At 43.4% G+C, this 25,057-nt stretch overlaps 1 protein-coding gene across 1 annotated transcript in view; it reads left to right on the top strand.

Moving 5' to 3' along the window:
- LOC136629101 (zinc finger protein 585A-like) overlaps positions 1-24,736 on the top strand; it is a 72,989-nt gene extending 48,253 nt beyond the window's left edge. The window contains exons 3-11 of the mRNA XM_066605235.1: positions 10,559-10,659; positions 10,774-10,953; positions 11,036-11,156; positions 11,239-11,303; positions 12,464-12,566; positions 17,941-18,032; positions 19,745-19,924; positions 20,007-20,130; positions 21,324-24,736. Coding sequence (XP_066461332.1) covers positions 10,582-10,659; positions 10,774-10,953; positions 11,036-11,156; positions 11,239-11,303; positions 12,464-12,566; positions 17,941-18,032; positions 19,745-19,924; positions 20,007-20,130; positions 21,324-23,596 — 3,216 coding nt within the window. The 5' untranslated portion in view covers positions 10,559-10,581 and the 3' untranslated portion in view covers positions 23,597-24,736. The remainder of the gene's footprint in view (positions 1-10,558; positions 10,660-10,773; positions 10,954-11,035; positions 11,157-11,238; positions 11,304-12,463; positions 12,567-17,940; positions 18,033-19,744; positions 19,925-20,006; positions 20,131-21,323) is intronic.
- Positions 24,737-25,057: the final 321 nt, after the last annotated feature.

Genomic DNA, 25,057 nt, shown 5'->3' with positions numbered 1-25,057 from the left:
ACTCGGCCTCTCGTAGTATAATGGCCGTCTCTGAGGGGACACTCGGCCTATCGTAGTGTAATGGCCGTCTCTGAGGGGACACTCGGCCTCTCGTAGTGTAATGGCCGTCTCTGAGGGGACACTCGGCCTCTCGTAGTGTAATGGCCGTCTCTGAGGGGACACTCGGCCTCTCGTACTGTAATGGCCGTCTCTGAGGGGACACTCGGCCTCTCGTACTGTAATGGCCGTCTCTGAGGGGACACTCGGCCTCTCGTACTGTAATGGCCGTCTCTGAGGGGACACTCGGCCTCTCGTACTGTACAGGACGTCTCTGAGGGGACACTCGGCCTCTCGTACTGTAATGGCCGTCTCTGAGGGGACACTCGGCCTCTCGTAGTGTAATGGCCGTCTCTGAGGGGACACTCGGCCTCTCGTAGTGTAATGGCCGTCTCTGAGGGGACACTCGGCCTCTCGTAGTGTAATGGCTGTCTCTGAGGGGACACTCGGCCTCTCGTAGTATAATGGCCGTCTCTGAGGGGACACTCGGCCTATCGTAGTGTAATGGCCGTCTCTGAGGGGACACTCGGCCTCTCGTAGTGTAATGGCCGTCTCTGAGGGGACACTCGGCCTCTCGTAGTGTAATGGCCGTCTCTGAGGGGACACTCGGCCTCTCGTACTGTAATGGCCGTCTCTGAGGGGACACTCGGCCTCTCGTACTGTAATGGCCGTCTCTGAGGGGACACTCGGCCTCTCGTACTGTAATGGCCGTCTCTGAGGGGACACTCGGCCTCTCGTACTGTACAGGACGTCTCTGAGGGGACACTCGGCCTCTCGTACTGTACAGGACGTCTCTGAGGGGACACTCGGCCTCTCGTACTGTACAGGACGTCTCTGAGGGGACACTCGGCCTCTCGTACTGTACAGGACGTCTCTGAGGGGACACTCGGCCTCTCGTACTGTACAGGACGTCTCTGAGGGGACACTCGGCCTCTCGTACTGTAATGGCCGTCTCTGAGGGGACACTCGGCCTCTCGTACTGTAATGGCCGTCTCTGAGGGGACACTCGGCCTCTCGTACTGTAATGGCCGTCTCTGAGGGGACACTCGGCCTCTCGTACTGTACAGGACGTCTCTGAGGGGACACTCGGCCTCTCGTACTGTACAGGACGTCTCTGAGGGGACACTCGGCCTCTCGTACTGTACAGGACGTCTCTGAGGGGACACTCGGCCTCTCGTACTGTACAGGACGTCTCTGAGGGGACACTCGGCCTCTCGTACTGTACAGGACGTCTCTGAGGGGACACTCGGCCTCTCGTACTGTAATGGCCGTCTCTGAGGGGACACTCGGCCTCTCGTACTGTAATGGCCGTCTCTGAGGGGACACTCGGCCTCTCGTACTGTAATGGCCGTCTCTGAGGGGACACTCGGCCTCTCGTACTGTACAGGACGTCTCTGAGGGGACACTCGGCCTCTCGTACTGTACAGGACGTCTCTGAGGGGACACTCGGCCTCTCGTACTGTACAGGACGTCTCTGAGGGGACACTCGGCCTCTCGTACTGTACAGGACGTCTCTGAGGGGACACTCGGCCTCTCGTACTGTACAGGACGTCTCTGAGGGGACACTCGGCCTCTCGTACTGTAATGACCGTCTCTGATGGGACACTCGGCCTCTCGTAGTGTAATGGCCGTCTCTGAGGGGACACTCGGCCTCTCGTAGTGTAATGGCCGTCTCTGAGGGGACACTCGGCCTCTCGTAGTGTAATGGCCGTCTCTGAGGGGACACTCGGCCTCTCGTACTGTAATGGCCGTCTCTGAGGGGACACTCGGCCTCTCGTACTCTACAGGACGTCCCTGAGGGGACACTCGGCCTCTTGTACTCTACAGGACGTCTCTGAGGGGACACTCGGCCTCTCGTACTGTACAGGACGTCTCTGAGGGGACACTCAGCCTCTCACACTTTTAGGACTACCATAGTATTACACTTGTTTTGTGGCTTTGCAATCACAGAGCACTTCATAGTGTAATTAGAAAATGGCAGCAGGCATTTTGGCTGCCCACCATAACTTCTAACTGGAATTGGTGGAATGTCACAGGTTAATCTTCTCTGACTTGGAGAGGATCTAATACAAGGTGACACGCTGCTTTCCATAGACTGCGAGTCCCTGTGTGGAAGACTCACCAACCTACAAATGACATCATGCTGCCTTCTTTCTGTCACTGCAGAAAGCCTGTGTACCCCCCCCCCCCCCCCCAATCATGGCAGGTTATTATTAACCCTTCACTCCCTGTGTGAGATCAGCTGTCCCGGCTGTGAGGTGACTGATAGAAGCGGCTTTTCACCTCTTCTCTCCTAGTTCAGTAGCTGTGCTGCATTCCTCAGTAGACAGGCGCCATCTAGTGGAGAATAGCACTAACTACACCAGAGGTATATGACCTATACAACACTGCATATTAGGTTCCCTTAACACAGGTGTATTTATGCACACAATACACAGAGAATAAAACCCATTGATTTGTAAAGGTTCTTTCACCTGTCCACTCCAGTCGTGTCCAAAACAAACGTAGCGTGCTTGCGCTTGTGTGAAGGGGGTCTTACAGTATATGCTCATACGTCTTACTTTCAAGTTTTCAACGGAGAAAAGAGGGATACGTTTTGGACCACTCACTTTTTTGCCAAGCTCACCCAGTGTGTCCCTGCTCGGCAATACTGTCCATTGGTCAAGTTGCACAGAGGCGCCTAAACTGAATTTTTGCACCAGGATCCATGAGATGCCCAGATCTTATCTCCACAAAACTGTCTGATCGGCTTTGCTCCACATTTATGATGTGTTTTAGAGGCTTTTGGACACTTTTATTAATTTTTTTTTGCTGTTTCTGTAAAAAATACATACCGTATATACCGGCGTATAAGACGACTTTTGAACCCCGAAAAATCTGCTCTGCAGTCGGGGGTCGTCTTATGCGCCGGTAATACAAAAAAAAAAAAAGTGTAAAAAAAAATAAATTTATTACTCACCTCCCACGGCGTTCTGTCGCGCTCCGGCAGGATGTCGCTCGCTCCGGCAGGCTGTCGCTCGCTCCTCGTCCCCGCCGCAGCATAGCTTTCTGAATGCGGGGCTTGAAATCCCCGCTTCCAGAAAGCTAGTACACACGCCGGCAGCCATGACAGCATTGAATGGCTGTGATTGGCTGAAGGCGCACGTGTTAGCAATCACACCCATTCAATGATGTCATTGAATAGTGTGATTGGCTGAAGCCACGTGCGCTTTAGCCAATCACAGCCATTCAATGATGTCATGGCTGCCGGCGTGTGTACTAGCTTTCTGGAAGCGGGGATTTCAAGCCCCGCATTCAGAAAGCTATGCTGCGGCGGGGACGAGGAGCGAGCGACAGCCTGCCGGAGCGCGACAGAACGCCGTGGGAGGTGAGTAATGAATTTATTTTTTTTCTCCACTGTATACCGGCGTATAAGGTGACAGTTGGGGGGTCGTCTTATACGCCCCGTCGCCTTATACGCCGGTATATACGGTAGGTTTTGTGAAAAGGAAGCCTAAATGTGACAATGTGTCCCAAAAATGTAGCATGAACTAAGCCAAAGAGCATATGAGGCTGGATTCACGCAGGCGTATATGGGCGAGGTTTTCACGGTCGGCCGATATACGCTGCCCCTCTGATGCATTGGTTTACACTTGGCCATATTTCTGTGGTGTAAAAGCTCCCAGCCAGCTACGATAGTGCATTTGGGCTGGGCGCTTTTACATTGGCAATGGCTGCATTGACTCCTATGGGAGCCTATGACAGCTGCTGGAGAAGAGAGGTGGGAGGGAGCTTAGCAGCATAAGTGCTAAACTCCCACCCCCTTCCCTGCTCCTCTCCAATCCTCGCCGTTTGTTTGCAATGGGAAGGGGGGCTAAGCTCCGCCCCATCCCATTGCTGGATGTGACAAGGGGCGGAGAGAGGGCAAGAGCTTGGCACACTAGCTCCCGCCTCATACTGCCTCCTCTCCCTGCCGAGAGATGGGGAGGGAAGCAGAGCTAATCTCTCTGCCCCCACCAAATAGCATTGCTGCCTCAGCGTATATGCGCTGGGCTCAGGCCGTCTGAACTGGCACACAAGCATTTTGATTTGTGCGCCCGTTCATCCGTCTTTATGTCGCCAGCGGATGAAGGTAAAAATGCTGACGCCTGTGTGAATCCAGCCTAAAGTTGGACTAAACAGTATAAAAATTAGCCAAATGTATCATCCAGCAGAGTTAAGGCTCACGCCCACTGGCGATCTGACTTCCCTGCGATGCAAGAGTGAGTGAAAATGTATGATAATGAAACCAATGATTTTCAATGGATTCATTCTCATTTGTAATGTTTTCATTTTAGGACTGTCTAGTCTACATTTGCGCATCCAGAGGATTCCCGGTTACAGAGCAAAACATCCCCTTGTAGTGAAAGTAGACACTAACAGAGCTGATCTGGGTTAGTTAGGACCCTGCAGCTCTTCTGTGGCATGGATCACCCGGCGGTCACATGATCGCTGGGCAAATAGCTGAAGAAACACTTCAATGAGTGCTATGTCCCCTGCAAGAGAGAAGGCAGAAGCAATTAAAATACGCTTCTGCCTTCTCCTCCAGGGCCATGACTGTTTGTTACAGCCAAGGACCCGACCTGCTCCTGCTACATTGCAGGTGTGGAGGCTTTAATCCTGTGCCGTATTTTTGCTATCAGACAAGATTAAAGCCCAGGATCAAATGCTGTAAATTTACTGTGCTCAGTCCTTAACAGTTAAAACGTGTTTGTTTGTTTTTTTTCGTTTTGTTTTTCTGGTGTTCCTCAAGTTCTATAGGAAAACATTAGTAAGAAATGCTAAAAAAAACACCAAAACCACTGTGCATGTAGCCTTTAATAATGCAAATTACTCTGAGTGAACCATTCCAAACAGAGGACAAGAGGGACTTGTTATTTGTATGGCGTCAACATATTTTGTAGCAATTTTGTCTATTCAGCAGCCTATACAGGTCCTGGTAGTGGGAGACTTATTTATTAGGGGGACAGACCAGAAGATCTGTTACAAAGACCGGGATCGTCGAACGGTGTGTTGTCTTCCTGGTGCTCGAGTTCGACACATCACGGTCATGGTACATATTGGCACCAATAGTAGGTGGAAGGTCCTTAACCCCTTAGAGGGGTTCTGTCACTAAAAAAAGAAAAATGCTCTACTTATCTATTCCTCCCCTATCAGTCTATTTACCAGATCTTCACCTCCCTTATCTTCTCCTGTCTCCTGCAGTCCAGGGGGTCACTTCATCTCCAGCTGCCCGATTCTTCTCCTTCCTGTGAGGTTACATACATTAGGTTGGCAGTCTGAAAGGCCAGCAGGAGGACTGCCTATCTTCTTCAGAGATTGCTCATGTGAGCTATCTCTGAAATAGATTACAATTCCTTCCTAGGCAGTGAAGCTACAGCACAGGGATGTGACCTTCACTGACCCAGCTGGAAGGAGTTTGTGATAAGCAGCCTTCATAACAAGCTGGCCCAGCCTGCAGTGAGCTGACCTAGGGCACTGGAGAAGCTCAACCAGGAGAAGATGTGATAAGGAGACAGACAGGGAAGGAATAGGTATGTTTAGATAATTTTTCTTTTAATGACAAAACCACTTTAATGATGCGGCCCTTTTTTTCCCCATTTTTGGTTTTTCCTTTTCCCTTTAAAAAAATCGTAACTCCTTTATTTATCCATCGAAGTCGCTGTATGAGGGCTTGTTTTTTGCGGGACAAGTTGTATTTTTCAATAGTATGATTTAATGTACTGTATAATGTACTGAAAAACTTTTTAAAAATTTTAAGCGGAGTAAAATGAAAAAAAAATGACATTCTGGCATCTTTCAGTCTGTCCTGTTTTTACAGCTCACAAACTGCAACAAGAATGACATAATAACTTTATTTTATGGGTCGGTACGATTACTAGGATATCAAACATACAGTTTTTTTCTGTTCTACTTTTATTTATTTTTTTCAAAGACCTTTACTTTTTTTAAATTTATTTTCTGCCACCATCTTATGCATGCAATAACTTTTTTACTTCTGCATCGACTTAGTTGTACAAGGCCTCATTTGGTACAGTACATCCTATAGTTTGTGTTTGGACCATTTTGGAAAACATACGACTTATTGATTGCTTTTTATTGGATTTTTTTTCTTCTAGACGGAGTGACCAAAAAAAAGCATTTCTGGTGTTCTTTATTTTTTTATGGTTTTTTTGGGTGACGTTCAACATGCGTGGCAAATAATGCATCACATTGATAGATCAGACTTTTACGGATGCAGCGATACCAAATATGTAGTTTTTTTTATTACTTAGATTATTTTATTTATTTTTTAACTTTTATTACTTTTTTTTTCAATACTTAGTAAAAATAAAAACAATAAAGTTTTAGTTTATTTTTTAGCCACACACCTCCCTGCAGGGTACCACAACTTGCGATGCTTTGATCACTCCTGCAGTATGCTGTAATGCCATATATTTACATCGTACTGCGATCTGACGGGCTGTCTAGTCAGCCACCCCACGAGGATGGTTTGATAGGCATACTGCCAGGAAAGGACCCTGGCTACCATGACACTTGCACGGCTCCCTGCGATCTCATTGCGGGGGCCGTATGGGACGTATGTTTGGGGGACTTAAATGCTGCTGTCAGAATGGAAAGCAGCATTTAAAGGGTTAACAGCCACGATTAGCCTGCACAGCCAGGTGTCAGCTGTAATAAACAGCATGCACCCGTGCTGTATGAAGAGAGATAGCCGTGCAATCGCAGGTTTTAAGGAAATTAAGTTATGTGATAAACAGACTTGTATCTATATTCTATAATCTATACTCTATAGCGACGGGGTCTGTTCCACTGCATTGGTGCATAGCCAATGTGCTGCGATATTCAAAAAGGGATGAAAAAAGAAAACCTGGAAATTACAGGCAGGTATATCTTACTACCATTGTAAAATGTTTGAAGGGTTTCTAAGAGGTGCTATCCTGGAGCACCTCAAGGAAAATGACTGTATAACTCTGTATCAGCATGGGTTTATGCCAGATCACTCCTGTCAAACCAATCTGATCAGCTTCTACGAGGAGTTAAATTCTAGACTAAACTGTAGAGTCACTGGATTGTGCAGTAAAATATCAATATTTGTAGATTACAAAAAACTCTGTAAAGATATTAACACACAGCCGGTGCTCGATAAACCAATCACAGCCATTCAGTGGTGTCATTCACTGAATGGCTGTGAATGATCGAGCACCGGCTGTGATTGCCTGGCACTCAATCCAATCACAACGTTTACTTACAGCGGCTCAAGAAATTTACCTTAGTACGGGTGGCAGGAAGGCCTGTTTTGTCACGGTGACGCCAGTACTCCAACTGGAACCTCAGGGGTGAAATGACGATTAAATGAATGAGTTGAGTCCAGTAGTATTTTAGTAATCTGGAAGTATGCAGATTTACTGACTTTGGTATTTTGCAGTATAATTGAATTCACAATTTTCCACAAAAGTACTTTTAACAGGTACACAAAGATGAAGTACTAGGCAGGCAATTGAACTTGATAAGAAATACAGTAACCTTTAACTTGAGTAGGACCTGACTTCAACGCTCTCTCTCTCTCTCTCCTTTACTTTACTTAAAGGGGTTGTCCCGCGCCGAAACGGTTTTTCTTTTTTTTTTCAACAGCCCCCCCGTTCGGCGCGAGACAAACTCGATGCAGGGGTTTACACAAAAAACAGGATAGTGCTTACCTGAATCCCCGCGCTCCGGTGACTTCTTACTTACCTGCTGAAGATGGCCGCCGGGATCTTCTCCCTCGGTGGACCGCAGGGCTTCTGTGCGGTCCATTGCCGATTCCAGCCTCCTGATTGGCTGGAATCGGCACGTGACGGGGCGGAGCTACACGGAGTCGCTCTCCGGCACGAGCGGCCCCATTGAGAAAAGAAGAAGACCGGACTGCGCAAGCGCGTCTAATCTGGAGATTAGACGCTGACAATTAGACGGCACCATGGAGACGAGGACGCTAGCAACGGAACAGGTAAGTGAATAACTTCTTATAACTTCTGTATGGCTCATAATTAATGCACAATGTACATTACAAAGTGCATTAATATGGCCATACAGAAGTGTATAGACCCACTTGCTTTCGCGGGACAACCCCTTTAACTGAACTGACTTGACAGACCATCTCCCCACTAGTTGATCTAGCTGAAGGATTGATTTGAGTTTAGTGGAGTATAGATGAGGCAGAGGGCAATGTGGCTGTATGCTAATCCTGGCTTTGAGTTCACCGGGTAGCTATGACTCACTGTTAGTAGAAGGCCGACCTCAGAAAGGGTCTCCTTCACTTTGCTGTAGGATGCCAAGGGAACTGGTTCACACCACGCTTGACCTTGGGAGAAATCGTATTGAACTGCTGACTTGCTTCTGTACATGTACCTCCTCCTCTCTGACATGACTGACTGCAACCTCTCCTTTCTCACACCTGGTTGAGTCTGCCTAACTGTCCACCGTCCCTCCCTTTTATCTCCTCTATTTCTTTCCCGAACTTTCTGAACTTCTCTCACTCTAGCATAGGAACTTGTGTTCTGGCTTTCCCGCCCTTGGACTCTGCACCAGTGAGATTGAAGCTGACTATCAGCCAATAGGATACTATCTGACATCAGAGCTAAGCTCTAGGCTTAGTGGAGAGAAACAGGGTCTCTCCTACAGACGGCATTTTCTATGCCCATTGTCAGCACATAGACAGGTGAGACAGGACAAGTGTTGGTGTGAATATTCTGTAGGACCCGCTGGGCCACTACAATTGATCTGATTGTTTCAGGAATGACACCTCAGCCAATCAAAGTCGGTGCTTGAAAAACCAATCACAGCCATTCAATGATGTCATTCAATCAATGGCTGTGATTGGCTGAGGCAGCACTCTTGAACCAATCAGAGCAGGCCCTTAAGGAATCAATCATAGCAATCTCTTGCCTGGGGCAGGGAATTCAAGCCCCGTCACCAAAAAGAGATTGAGGACTGCACAGAAGCCTGCCGGAGTGCCGCAGCCTAGCGGGAGAGACCCGGACTGTACATGCTAGGTGAGTATTGTTTTTTTTTTCTTCTTTTTCTTCTTCTTTTTCATGTAGTGTAGCTAGGGATTATTTTCGGGGTAGGGCTTATATTTCAAGCCCCCCGCCCCCCTCCTTCCCGAATATCAGTGTAGAGCTTATTATCGGGGTGGGAAAACAGCACAGTATGTTACTATGTAACCTGACGGTATGTTCAGACATCGGAATCCAAATTAGCATTTTCCACATATATTTTGGGTCAGAATTTTCTGAGCTACAGTTTTTTGTTTTTTTTTTGCCATAGAAGGCAAATCTGCAAGCGGATTTAGCCCTTTTTAATGTGTGGATTTAACAACATGCATTCAGAGTGGTGTCCATGTTATGAAGTGACACTTCTTGCTCAGTGGGTTTGTTTTGATGTGGGGGCAAATTTTCTCCCTTATTTGGTGGGGTGGTGTATCTCCTTGCCTGTTGGGGTATCGTATCTTCTCACTCGGTGGGGCGGCATGTTTCCTCACTTTGGTGTTGCCCGTTGGGGTGGTGTGTCTCCTTGCTCGGGTGGGATACTGTAAATTATAACTTTATTACCTGGATAATCTGTATACTGCGCACCTGAGCTGAATTCGTATATACTTCTGTGCATCATCTGCAGCCAGTTGAAGTGAATGCTGTAATATGCATTTATGTACCGGACACTTTATAATGTTTCCTTATTAGCTGATGACTGTGCATATGTTTTACGGATTTGTATACTATATGTAATGACATGTATATTAACTTGTGTATATTAACTTGTGATTGGTTGATTGATGATAATATACAACATAACATCACAATCTGCTTGACAAAACCTCATATGAGCTGAAACGTTGTGCATGTTCACAAGTAGTGAATAAACCGGGAGGATTCCACTTTTCCATGACGTCTGTGCTGTTGGCAGATTCTGCATTTCTCTGGATGGAAGCCGGGTGCTTGACCCTCTCCTGTGGTAACGTACATGTCAGCCCCGGGGATTGGGAGTGCACCGCATCCGGAATGGATTGCTATATACAGCACTGATGTGATTGGATTCCCCAGCCGTAAAATATATGTTGTCTGAATTTGTTAAAATAACCAAACCTCCATTATATCTGCCCCAATTCAGAGCCGAATCTCCTCTGGTTGCATCCAGTCTCCAGATATACTCATTGCAATCAGAAGCTTGGTCAAATCTGTAATGGCAGTGTGTATCTCATGGAACTGCATTGGCCTTGATGGTCTATAGTGATCACGTGTCGTATATACAAACACTATTGTAGGGAGCGATTTGGATGTAGTGGTCATATAAAGACCTGACTTCATCAAACATGGAGGAGCCGACCTGACAAGATAGTCACATACAAGAAAAGAAGAGAAAATCTACACTTTATTATCCCCCCAACTGTTTCCTTTCATTAGCTCTAGAAATTGTGTATCTTCATGTTGAATTGGGTGTTTTAACATTAGTCCATCTTCCTATTCAGGTGCCCACAATATAGGATCAAGGATGGAAAAAGACAGAAACAAGATGGCAGAAAGTTTATTACATCTCACCCTAGAGATACACTTCCAGCTTACTGGAGAGGTGAGAGATTCTGATGATGTCACAATACATCGTTCTCATCTATGGTAATAACAGATGATGTCACTGAGATGAGAATGTCTGTAGTCATATTTATTACTGTCTCCCCATATACAGGATTACACAGTAGTGAAGAAGACCTCTAGTGATGGCTGTCAGCCTTCTGTTTGTGATGGATGGGGAAGACACCTGAGCCCAATCACGGGGCCCCCACCTCACCCCCTAATACATGAGGACATCAATGTACAGAAGATTCTAGAACTCACCAACAAGATGATTGAGCTGCTGACTGGAGAGGTGACGCTGCAGGGAATGCTGGGACATTATACAGTAACAGCACTGGAGGCTTCTGGGTGATGACTATATATTGTGTTGTCAGGTTCCTATAAGGTGTCAGGATGTCGCTGTCTATTTCTCCATGAAGGAGTGGGAGTATTTAGGACATAAGGATCTGTACAAGGAGGCCATGATGGAGACCCGCCAGCCGCTCCCATCACCAGGTAATAGACAGGACTAAATACACGGGGACTTTATTATCTGTATGTAAAGAATGAGTTCAGTGTCTGTCTGTGTTTCCTCCAGTTCCATCCAGTAAGAGAATCCCGCCAGAGAGATGTTCCCGTCCTCTTCTTCCACAGGACCACCAGGTAGATGGAGATGTCCCTCTGATCTGTAGAAGGCTGTGAAGCTCTTGTCTTCAGTCTTATTAGATGTCTTCTCCTTGTGTGATGAGGCCGGTGGAGATGGCAGGATTACCGCTGACCAGAGACATTACAAATAAAGATTATTATTATTACATGTTGTCTGGATCTTCTCCCAGTTTTCTGGCAGTGGAGACTGCTGGTGGCAATAAGGAGCCAACAGGATGGATTTATATCTATCTGCTCCTTTATGTCCCCCAAGACAAACAGCGGATGTGTCTGGTAGCCGCTGATCTTCTCCACTGAGAACGTGCAGTGTGTCTAGCCATGCCGGATATACATGTGTATAAGGGTTCCTGATGGAGTCATTGAGCCGCTATCTTCAAAAAGTTCAACCATAATTTTTTGTGCATAAACCAATAAAGTTAGAGATGCGCGGTTTGGTGCATGTACTTAGGTGACCCTAATACGCACGCTTGGCTTTTCTTCCTGCCTACAGAAGCTGCCGGTCGCCGGCAGACAGCCAATGAGTGAGGAAGTGTCTGACTTTTTTTCTTTTTTGACAAAATGACAGAGAAACTTAACATTACTGCATTAAATTTTGTGTGAAGCTTGGCAATTCCCTAGTGGAAACCATCTGCAAGATTCAAAAGGCCTTTGAGGATGAAGCAATGGGCATCACACAGATAAAGGAGTGGTAAAACCGCTTCAAAGATGGGCGCACATCAGTGGAGAGTCAGGCTCCATCCTCTCCCGACATGGCTCCATGTGACTTCTGGTTTTTACCCAAGGTGAAAATGCCCTTGAAAGGAACCAGATTTCAGTCTAGAGAAGACCTCATGCAGAATGAGATGGACCAGGTATGCGCCATTTAAAAGAGGTGTTGGGAGAAGTGTGTGACTGCCCAAGGAGACTACTTAGAAGGAGATTAGTGTAAAGTTGCTGTATCTGAATACAATATTTTTTAGAAAATAGAGGTTGGATACTTTTTGAACACAACTCGTATATGCACAGACCTTCTAGACCTGCAGCTATGTGGCTCAGATAACTACTCGTGTCAGGTCATTTTAGGTCCTCCTGATGATTAATGATCTTTTCTGGTCATGTAAAACCTTCCACATGATTTCTCCAACCGTCTGCTGACTTTTACAATATTTGTCTCACAGCTTTTGTATCCGGATGAAGATCTGACCGATATTAATGCTACAGAGACAAATGTGAGGGGCGATCAGCGGTGTAAAGAGGAGACTCCTACAGGTAACCGCCCAGGTGAGTAGTAACCACTAAATACAGCAGAGAGGAGTCACAGATTCTCCTCAGTCAGCGGCTGCAGATATGTTATTCTGTGGTCTGTGGGATTATTGGGGATGACAGATCCTGCAGTCCGGGCCCCGTCCTCCCAGCTGGTTCATTCTGTAAGCCTTTAAGTGGAAGTAGATATATTAGACTGTAGACCCCCAGTCATCAGGGCACTATAACTACTCGCCTGTAGTGAAGTATGAAATGTGTAAATTATAGGGCATTATTTAATTTTATTAGCTATAATAAAGTTATTACAGTCATTAGTCTGATATAACCTGCCAGGAATGGAGATATATTTGTAATATAATAACTTCATTAAGGGCAGAAAGCCTGTGCGTCCTACACACAGATAATTGAAATTTCACATTGACCCCTTAACGACCCATTACGTACCTGGTACGTCATGGAGCGTCGGGGTATGTATGAAGAGAGGTTGCGTGGCAACCTCTCTTCATACAGCGCGGGCATCAGCTGTTTATAACAGCTGACATCCGCGGGCAATAGCCGCGAGCGGCCGCGCGGCCGATCGCGGCTATTAACCATTGAAATGCCGCTGTCAATTCTGACAGCGGCATTTAAATCCCCCGAACGATGTTCGGGGGTCCCGCACGGCCCCCCGCGGTGAGATCGGGAGAGCCGTGCATGTGTCATGGCAGCCGGGGGCCTAATGAAAGGCCCCAGGGCTGCCTTAGCAGACTGCCTATCAAGCCGTCCCCGTGGGGTGGCTTCATAGGCTGCCTGTCAAAAAGCAGTATGACGTAATGCTATAGCATTACGTCATACTGCAGGAGCAATCAAAGCATCGCATCTTAAAGTCCCCCAGGGGGACTTCAAAGTAAAGTAAAAAAAAGAATCAATAAAGTTTTTTTTATTGAAAAAAAAAAAAAGTTGTAAAAGTTTAAATCACCCCCCTTTTGCCATATCTATTATTAAAAAATCTAAATAATAAATTAAAAATATGTATTTGGTATCACCGCGTCCGTAAAAGTCCGAACTATCAAAGTACCACATAATTTTTCCCGCACGGTGAACGTCCTCCGAAAAAAAAATGAAGAACGCCAGAAATGCATTTTTTTAGTTACCCTGTCTCCCAGAAAAAAACACAATAAAAAGCGATCAAAATGTCGTATGTATTCCAAAATGGTACTATCAGAAACTACAGGACATCCCGCAAAAAATGAAACCTTGCTCAACTACGTCGACGGAAAAATAAAAAAGTTATTGCGCGCACAAAATGACCGCAGAAAATAATTGAAAAAAATGTTATGTCTTTAAAAAAAAAAAAGAGGAGTATAGTAAAAAAAAACCTATACAAGTTTGGCATCGTAGTAATCGTACCGACCCATAAAATATAGTTATCATGTCCTTTTTGTTGCCATTTGTGCGCCGTAGAAGCAAGACGCACTAAAAGATGGCAAAATGTCGTTTTTTTGTCATTTTACTCCACTTAGAATTTTTTTAAAGTTTTTCAGTACATTATATGGTACTTTAAATAGCACCATTGAAAAATACATCTCGTCCCGCAAAAAACAAGCCCTCATACAGCGACGTGGATGGATAAGTAAAGGAGTTATGATTTTTTTAAAGGGGGGAGGAAAAAACGAAAATGGAAAAAGAAAAATGCCCGCGTCATTAAGGGGTTAAGCCATAGTCGGCTCTGCTGCACCGTTGCTAGGATCCGGCTCTGCTGCACCGTTGCTAGCATCCGACTCTGCTACAACACTAAGCCTTATCTGCTCGTCTGTGCTGCTGAACTATCCCTTCTTCACAGCTTTAAGGATTCACTAAACATCACCTACAGTAGGGGTTTATAGCCAAAAGAACACGCCCAAACCGCTGCGTATGTAGACTTACTAATTTATATTGTTATAGACCTTATAGTAACATCTGTCACCTCATATTTGAGAAAAAAGCCATCAAAAACACCAATTTCAAATCCATCTACAGCAATAATCCACGCCGATTGCTATTAGAAGCGATAGGACACAGATTGGTCACAGAGGGAGGTGGAGTCCGCACCAAAAACATTCTGTGTAAACATATCCTAAGGCATCACACTAGTATTCAGGAGATCAGGTCTACCACAGAGGAGGAGGAGGATCCGTGGCACTGCTGGTGGATGGAAATCATTCAGTACTCCGCATTTATTAGGTACAACTCATCTTGGTGTCGGATTGACATCTTCATCCGGTCACTTACAGGCAACAGGCAGAATTTAAAAGCTGCAGGTATTCCGTAGCGTGTGACATCACCCTGTCAGCTGATCGGACTCAGGCACAATGCAACACAGTTATTCCAAATCAGATTACTCAATTAATACATAAAAATATATAAAAACATATAGGAATTAGAAGAGATAAAACCAGAACAATATGAAAACCAGACCTTATGAAACTGTACGGTAGAAAAAAAACAGAAGGAAGATTAATGGCAGAACAGGCTCAGATTGCTCTAATGAGTTTGCATATAATTCAGTAGATGAATGAGTGGCAGAACATTATCAGTCAAAGTTTTAGAACATCTCAATCTTCCAGTTATTTATGACATTAGCACAGTTCAGGTCCAAATAACATAAAATGGTTCAAAGGGTCAAAAATAAGTTAGACATCAAAATATTTTGATATTTTAACCTGAAATGCAACGATAGTCGGAATTTATGAATTAAAGGACTTTTTTCCGGAAACAAATCAAAGACAGCACAGAAAGCAAATTATGGTTTGAAATTGGATGCAAACTATTCCTACAGGTGTCTTAACTTTTGTAGATGATTTTCAAACCCTTTGATTTTATATAACCAGTGTTGAAACAGACTGCATTACAACACTGTGGTATGGACAGTTTTGCCAATTCAAGACACGTGCATTGTTATCATAATGGCAAGAAACAGGCAATTAACCAAAGAAGACAGACAGACAATTATAACCCTTAGAAGTGTAGGTCTGTCCTACAGAGAATTGGCCAAGGTTGCAGGCAGTACAGTTTTCTATACCATCAAAAGACACTTGGAAACTGGAGGAAACCCTGACAGCCTCAGCCAATAAGAGCCAGAGCTGGATTAACCAATCAGAGCAATCGCTTGCTGGAGGCGGGGTATTCAAGCCCTGTCACCAACAAGAGATATTACATTGGCATTGAGGACTATACAGAAGCCTGGTCAGAGTGCCACTGCCCAGTGGGAGGGGTAGGGACGACACCTACTAAGTGAGTATTGTGTTTTTTGGGAGTTTTTTTCATGTAGTGTGACGAGGGCTTATATTTCAAGCCCCCCCCCCCTCCCACCCTTTCCCCCCAAAAAATCAAGGTAAGGCTTATTATTGGGGTAGGTCTTAGTTTCAAGGAAACATGGTACTTACAAATATCTTCCTGGAATGGAACCTGTTTGTAAGTAGACGACTATCTTTATTTTTATTCATCTTAACTTGTTAGTTCTATGTTTTCATTTCAAAGTATAATTGAGACATTAAACTGCATAAATGGCAATAAAAGTGGAGAAAATTGTGGTGGTGTAAAATTTTTGACCAGTAATGTATATAGGTTGCAGGAAAAAGAGGAAAACAAAAAGCAGCCGGCAGATCAGTATAGGTATCGGGGAGAACAAAAGGAAAAAAAACAGAAGGAGGAGAAGCAATATTGATAAAGCCAGTTCATCATTTACAGGATGATCTTCCCTCTTGGATAACCGTACTTCATCTCTTGCCGGCTGCCTGGATAACAATATCCATATTCTATCACAATGGCCTGATTAGCCAGATGTTCCTTGTCTGTGAGGTTATCCATAACTTTCTCCAGATGATATAGAGTTGGAAACGCATTGTAGCTAGTAAGAAAAAAGACTCAATGGTTGGTGCTTGGTGACAATTGGGTTGAATTTGATTGCTTCTTGTCCCCGGTTTTCTTTCACCCATCGCACCACTCTTGTCCATAGTGTTTGGTATTGCAGCTCAGATCCATTGAAGTGAATGGGAGCTGAGCTTCAATACCAGACTCTATCCACAAACAAGGATGGTGCTGTCTTTGGAAGAAAGCAGCCTCGTTCTTCGAACCCTGGGCAACCCCTTTAAGGTTAGTATCTTAAAGGTGTTTTCCAGGATATTTGAAGAAGTAAAAAAAAAAGGTTAAACGGCCTTAAAATAAGGAGAAATTGAAGACTCTTCTATCCCGGGCGGTTTATAGAAGATTATCCTTGTTGAAATGATAGACTGGTGGCCCTGAGTTTTGATCGTAGCTGCATACAACTACTGTATTTAATTACATTTACTGCCTGCCTAGGATACTTGAATACTACACTGGCAGAGTCTTTTTTTCAAAGTCCCTATTTCCAACTAGGGCACATGCGCTGCATACCGGCGCTTACAGAAATGACAGCTGTATCTGCCTTTTTTCCTGCTGTCAATTTCTTTTTTTCATGTGTACTGAGTTTTTACAGCATTGGGCACAAGGGCAGAGGGGACTGCATACACCCTGTCCTGCCTGCTCATGGGCCGGTGACTGCACTCTATAGGACACACATTGTCACTATATCCTATTGGATAGATTACTTTCTCTGAGCTGTCATTCATGATAGAACCACTCCTCATTGGTCCTATATAGACATAGCCTCACATTGGCTAGACATCTAATCATCCCACCCTCTCTATAAAAAGCTGTCAGTTCATTGCTGCCTTAATTATAACCTACCTGAACTCTTTGATAAAGCTTGTGTGGCGAAAGAGGTTGGGAGGGCATGTGTTATATGTTTTTCAGTTTAGGTGTTGAGGCAGTTCTTTGTCGCCTGACAGAGACCTCTGTCACGACTGTGATTGCTGCATAATCAGCATAGCAGTTTACTGGGATATTATAACATGGCTGCTTATATAGCACCTCTATTAACTGACACACTGGGCATCCTACTATTGGTTGCTAACAGTTATGTAATCACCGCAAACACTGCATGCTGTGTGACTATGTTAGGGGCTTAAGACAATTGCCCTCAAAGCCTGCCTAGCAATATATATTTAGCTAATTTATGCACTCAGTAAGGATTTAGTTCAACCACCTATTCTTTGTCTATTATAAGCGCATAATTCAACAAAGTATATAATTTTAGATCATTCTCTTTTGGAGGGTATAACCATTAGGCTATTCTTTTTGTCTTATATATGCCTTTTGTCTGGTATACTTGGCTAAATAAGCTTATTTAGCTCCCCTTCTAGATCTTCCCTTACAGCACAATAACTTAGGATGGTTCTCTTTGTGATTCATTTGAATTTGATAAAATAATATATCCATTAAAGCTTCCCCCATTCTAGCAACAATTCTGGGATTTTGCGTGACTTTAATGTTGCCTCATATTTCTATTCAGGTGCCTACACAAGGATGGAGAAGGACAGGAACAAGATGGCGGAGAGCATTATAAATCTCACCCTAAATATACTCTTCCAGCTTACTGGAGAGGTGAGAGATTCTGATGTCACATTACATCATTCTTATCTATGGTAATAACAGTTGACCATTAACCTGTTAAGGACCAGGCACAGTAAACTTATGGTGCCTGGTCTGGGGCTTAAATCCCAGCTGTATGTAAAATTAGTGCGGGTATTTAAGCCTCCTGCTCTGCAAGAAATCAGAGACAAGACGGGTTGTCAGCTCTTAGTCATAGCTGATAACCCGTGGGAGAAGGCAGGACGGGTTTTTAACCCTATTTGTCTTCTCCTTCCCCGAGTGCACAGCGCTCAATAAGCGCGATGTACTAACAAGTGGAAGTGTAACCTTCATTACGGGAGCCCGGGGGTCACGTGACCACCGGGATTCCCTGCTACAGCAGAGCTACAGGGTCATACTAGACCCTGACCAGCTCTGCCAGTGATTAATGTCTCAACAGGGAATGTTTTTTCCTGTAATTGGGGCTCCTATGGATTCCCCAGCTACAGTGGAAAAATGTAAAAAGTAAAAACAAACCCAAAACATGTGAATGTCTTCCCAGAGGTCTTGTATGACATCATGGGGGACATATGTACCCTGTTTCCCTGAAAAGAAGACAGTGTCTTATATTAATTTTTGCTTCCAAAGATGTGCTAGGTCTTATTTTCAAAGGAATGTCTTATTTTTCCATGAAAAAGAATTTACATTTATTGTTGAACAAAAAAATTAACATTTATGAAATGCTGTACAGTAGTTGTCATCACAAACCAGCATAACCAGACAAACTGTGAATCCGATCAAGAATTTCTTGTTACTACCACTATTTCCATGTACAACAATCTATGATACATTTACCGATCCCAATATTTATGAACACAAAGCAAAATTTATTCAATGACAGTCATATCCTCATCTTCTGGAACATCATAACAATCCAAACCCTGAATTTCCTGGTGAATTTCTTGTGACTTTCAGAATCATTGATGCAAATCTGTCATGTCTAGCAATAGCACTGTCCTTAAATGAGTACTTCTTGTCTTGCCTGACTCGCACACAGGGCCACAAAAATAAGGGCTGTAAAGTACTTGGCTCCCACACACTGGCTGGAGACTGTAACGATCACCCACAGCAGTTACTGGACCACTTGTACAGCAGGGACGATATTCAGCTTCTGGCCACCAGGGAGGCTCATCACAGCAGACTTGCACAGCAGGGACAGAGCTAGGTCTTACTTTTGGGGGAGGCCTTATATTTAGTACTTCAGCAAAACATCTACTTGGTCTTATTTTCAGGGATGTCTTATTTTCGGGGAACACTATATGTATTTATGTTTTTTACTATCTAAGTAAAAGAAAATTACAGAATACTTTTTTAGTATACCAATTTAAAAAACATAATTTTAATAAATATGAATTGATTTTTTTTTTAAGCTTTTTGCCCCCAATAAAACTAAAAAACAGGGGAAAAAAGTCAGTGAAAAAATATTAAAAATAGCCCTATATGTCATGGAAAAAAAATGCAACAAAAATAATGTAGATAGCTAAAGGAAAAAATAGGGCAGTTAAACCACTACATGGGTAAAATCCCTAAAAAGACTAAACAGCATGTCCTTAAGGGGTTAAAGAGGGGAGAGATTCTGATGTCACATCATTCTTATCTATGATAATAACAGATGATGTCACTGGAGAGGTGATGGGCTCTGGAAATGTCTGTAATGACATTTATTTATGTCTCTCCATATACAGGATTACACAGTAGTGAAGAAGACCTCTAGTGATGGCTGTCGGGCCCCTGTGTGTGATGGATGGGAGAGACCCCTGAGCCCAATCACAAGGCCCCCACCTCACCCCCTGATACACGAGGACATCAATGTACAGAAGATTCTAGAATTCACCAACAAGATGATTGAGCTGCTGACTGGAGAGGTGACGCTACAGGGAATGCTGGGACATTATACAGTAACAGCACTGGAGGCTTCTGGGTAATGACTGTATATTGTGTTGTCAGGTTTCTATAAGGTGTCAGGATGTTGCTGTCTATTTCTCCATGGAGGAATGGGAGTATTTAGAAGGACACAAGGATCTGTACAAGGAGGCCATGATGGAGACCCGCCAGCCGCTCCCATCACCAGGTAAAAGACATGACTAAATGGACATAATTTCTATGTAGAGAATGACTTCAGTGTCTGTCTGTGTTTCCTCCAGTTATAACTAGTAAGAGAAGAACACCAGAGAGATGTCCCCGTCAGATTTTCTCAGCCATTCTAGTGGCTTACAGAGTGAACGGTCTACATTCCCTGTTAGGAGTTTGGCGCCCTCTACCCACTCAGTAGGTGCTCATGTGAAGTGCAGCACCAGGCCTAATCCACTCAGCTTTGCAGAACCGCCACATCGTCTTCTGGCCACACTTTTTTTGACAAATTGTACAAGGTGCAGATGAGTCTTGGTCTTAAGGTTTCACAGGCAACAGTGACTCAGCATTCAGCCTTTTTCATTCTGTTTCCCACCCCAGGGTCTGCTTTAAGACATCTCATGGTTTCCCCCAATGAAATGAGAGAGAAAAGAGGATTTTTATTTTACTATAAAATCCATTTCTTGTAGCCTTCATTAAGGGACAATACAACCATCCATTTTCTTCCCATCTTACTATACCCTTCTCAGTTGTACTATGTTGTTGAGTTTTATCAGTTTTTTTGGTGTTCTGATACCAGTTATCTTCAGCTTGTTTTTCTCCGGCTGCTGGCATACAAACTGATTAGTTCAGTGGCTATAGGTGGCTGTAACCTGCCTAGAAGGAGCTAACTTTTTCACTCTTAGTGCTACTCTTGGCAGCAGCCGATACCCATGGTCCTGTCTCCCCCAATAAAGACTACTAGAAAAGGATTTTACAGTTAGGCAAAAAATCTCCTCTTGAGTTCTTTGAGCTCAGAAATCTACCAGGGCAAGAACCCGAGGCTTGTGGAGGGCGGTGCTGCAAAATGTATTGCATGCCCCTCAGATAAGCTAGGGGCTCCCTATTATTAAGAAGCATTTATTGTAATGAAAGCAAAAACTATAAAGAATTTTTTATAAATAATTTGGAGGCTTCACTACAAAAGTGGATATTCTGCAAAAGAACAACCTGTGGTCAAACATCATGATTTACTCAGTAAGCGGTCTACTATTAGACTGATCTGTTTTGCCTTTACTGTCTTAGTCAATTACTAATTGCATTTTGCTACATGATTTGCAATTTGTAATGACATTGTTATATAGAAATGTTTTAAAATATTATTTTAAGGCCATTTTGATTAATAAATAGTAAAATCCATTTTATTCTTGGCAGATGACTGTACCAGGAGCTCAGATAGACGTCTGATATCTGCCAAGTGTAACGCAGATGATTGTAGTCTTACACAAGATACATATGAAGAACCTGCCATTATCCCAGTTATCCCCTCAGCTCTTCACAGCAAAGATCCATCATCTGATCCTCTTATACAGGTCCCATCATCTGATTCATCACTGACTGATAAGGTAAATAAAGGTCACAGAAGGGGAGAAAATCAAAGAGCTCACACAGGGAAGAAACCATTTCCATGTTCAGAATGTGCAAAAAGTTTTAAAACTAAACCACAACTCACTCAACACCAGAGAGTTCATACGGAGAAGAAGCCATTTTCATGTACTGTATGTGGAAAGTGTTTTAACCATAGATCAGCTCTTACTACACATGAAATAACTCACAGAAGAGAAAAATCATTTTCATGTTCAGAGTGTGGGAAATGTTTTTTATATAAATCAGAGCTTGTAAGACATCAGAGGATTCATACAGGGGAGAAGCCATTTTCATGTCCAGAGTGTGGGAAATGTTTTACTTCAAACTCAACTTTGCATCAACATCAGATTGTTCACACAAGTGAGAAGCCATTTTCATGTATTGTTTGTGGAAGGTGTTTTAGCAGGAAGTCTGTTCTAACTACACATCAAAAGACTCACACAGGAGAGAAGCCATTTTCATGTTTAGAATGTGGGAAATGTTTCTCAACTAAAGCTTATTTTGTTGAACATCAGAGAAGTCACACAGGAAAAACATTTTCATGTCCAGAATGTGGGAAATCTTTCATCCACAAAAAACATTTTCTCAGTCATCAAAGGGCTCACACAGGAGCGAAACAATTTTCATGTTCAGAATGTGGGAAATGCTTTTTTCATAAATCAAGGCTTGCTACGCATCAGAGAATTCACACAGGGGAGAAGCCATTTCCATGTTCAGAATGTGGAAAATGTTTTCATAGAAAATCACAACTTGCAACCCACCATAGAAATCACACTGGAGATAAGCCATTTTCATGTTCAGAGTGTGGGAAGTGTTTTCTGTATAAATCAGGTCTTGTTACACATGAGAGAATTCACACAGGGGACAAGCCATTTCGATGTTCAGAGTGTGGGAAGTGTTTTCTGTATAAATCAGATCTTATTGCACATCAGAGAATTCACACAGGGGCAAAGTCATTTCCATGCTCAGAATGTGGAAAATATTTTTCTACTATATCAAATCGTAATCAACATCAGAGAATTCATACCGGGGCTAAACCATTTTCATGTTCAGAATGTGCCAAATGTTTTAAAGAGAAATCAGAGCTTGTTAAGCATCAGAGAAGACACACTGGGGAAAAGCCATTTTCATGTACAGAATGTGGCAAATGTTTTATGGATAAAGCAAGTCAGGATCAACATCAGAGAACTCACACAGGAGAGAAACCATATCCTTGTTCAGAATGTGGCAAATATTTTAGGTATAATTCAGATCTACATAAACATTGGAGAATTCACACAGGGGAGAAACCATTTTCATGTTCAGAATGTGGCAAATGTTTTAAGGATAAAACAAATTTTGATCAACATCAGAGAATTCACACAGGGGAAAAGCCATTTTCCTGTTCAGAATGTGGGAAATGTTTTAGAGAGAAATCAAAGCTTGTTAGGCATCAGAGAAGTCACACAGGAGAGAAGCCATTTTCCTGTTCAGAATGTGGGAAATGTTTTAGGGATAAAGGAAGTCTTGATCAACATCAGAGAATTCATACAGGAGAGAAGCCATTTTCCTGTTCAGAATGTGACAAATGTTTTAGGAATAAAGCAAGTCTTGATCAACATCAGAGAATTCATACAGGAGAGAAGCCATTTTCATGTTCAGAATGTGACAAATGTTTTAGGAATAAAGCGCGTCTTGATCAACATCAGAGAATTCATACAGGAGAGAAACCTTATTCATGTTCAGAATGCGGCAAATGTTTTATGTATAATTCAGATCTACATAGACATCAGAGAATTCACACAGGGGAAAAGCCTTTTTCATGTTCAGAATGCGGCAAATGTTTTAAGGACAAAACATTGCGTGATCGACATCAGAGAATTCACACAGGAGAGAAATCATATTCATGTTCAGAATGTGGCAAATGTTTTAAGGATAAAACTAATCTTGATAAACATCAGAGAATTCACACAGGAGAGAAACCGTTTTCATGTTCAGAATGTGGCAAATGTTATACAGAGAAATCAAAGCTTGTTAGACATCACAGAAGTCACACGGGGGAGAATGCTTTTTCATGTTGAGAATGGGTGAAATGTTTTACCCCAAAATTAAGTCTTCTTGAATTTCAAAGAGCTATCTTGGAAAAGTAACCTTTTTTTTTTCAAAATAATTTTACTGACAGAAGGCATGAGATAAAAATTGAAACTTTGACTGTCAAAGAAAAGTTTCAAGTCAGACAAAAGAAAGGTAATATGGAGCGCTGATGGGGAAGAGCATTTATCAATGTTCCTGCACCAGCTTTCTGTCAAAAAGCTGCAAATTTTGCCACACATCATAGCACAAAATATTGTGTCTGCCTTCCAACGTTCATAGTGCTTGTCAGTTTTCTACAAATTGGGTGGACATGGTCTCCTGTGGCCTGACAGACTTACTATAAATTAGCTTACATTACACCATCAATCTACACCAGTCGGTGGATTTGATTTTCCTAGAACATTGACTGCTAGAAGATGTGACAAATTTAAGAGACATAGATCTCTAAAACTTAGTGCATTTTACTTCAGCGGCATTCAGCTTAACAACTAGCATTTACATTACCAGTCTTAACCCCTTATTGACCCAACTTTTTTTCCCTTTTTCTTGGTTATTTTGCAAGAGCCATGAGGTTTTCATTTTTGATAGACCTGCTAATAGGGGGGCTTGTTTTTAATGGCAACACTTTGGGCTAAACTTATTGTATTGTTTTAACTATAAAAACATTTATGGGTTAGAGATGAGCGAGCATACTCGCTAAGGGCAATTGCTCGATCGAGCTGTGGCCTTAGCGAGTACCTGCCAGCTCGGGAGCAAAGATTCGGCTGCCGGTGAGGAGCTGCGGGGGAGAGCGGGAGGAACGGAGGGGAGATCTCTCTCTCCCTCTCCCCCGCCTCCCCCCCACCCCCCCCCACCCCCCCGCTCCACCCTGCTCACCGCCGCAACCTACCTGTCACCCGCAGCGGCAGCCGAACCTTAGAGACGAGCAGGGAGATACTCGACTAAGGCACTACTCGATCGAGTAGTTAGCCTTAGCGAGTATGCTCGCTCATCTCTATTATGGGTACATTGGAAAACCCTAGATTTGTGTCATGTGTTTTTTTTTTTCATACAGCATTCACTGCAGAGTATCAATGACATGATCTTTATTCTGCGTGTCAATACGATTAAACTGATGACAAATTTATAAAGCCTTTTTATGTGTTATTACTTTTGCACAATAAACATTTAAAGAAAAAATTTAATTGGTGTTTGCCTCACTGCATTTTTACCCCGACAGAGCTTGTGAGACCTTGTTTATATGGGGCGAGTTGTCGTTTCCACCTTTACCATAAGGCTTTTTTAAATCACATTTTATTGTGTTTTTTTTTTTGGAGGAAGATGAACCAAAAAACCAGCAATTCTGTTTGTTTTTGTTTTTTTCATTTTTATTTTTATGGCATATACCAAATAACAGCTTAACTTTGGTATTTGGATTAATAAGATTTTGATTTTTTTTTTAATTACTT

This window comes from Eleutherodactylus coqui, chromosome 5, assembly GCF_035609145.1.
Source record: "Eleutherodactylus coqui strain aEleCoq1 chromosome 5, aEleCoq1.hap1, whole genome shotgun sequence".
NCBI classification, from domain to species: Eukaryota; Metazoa; Chordata; class Amphibia; order Anura; family Eleutherodactylidae; genus Eleutherodactylus; species Eleutherodactylus coqui.
Note: the sequence above shows the minus strand (reverse complement) of the source record. Positions and strands in the feature narration are given on the sequence as shown.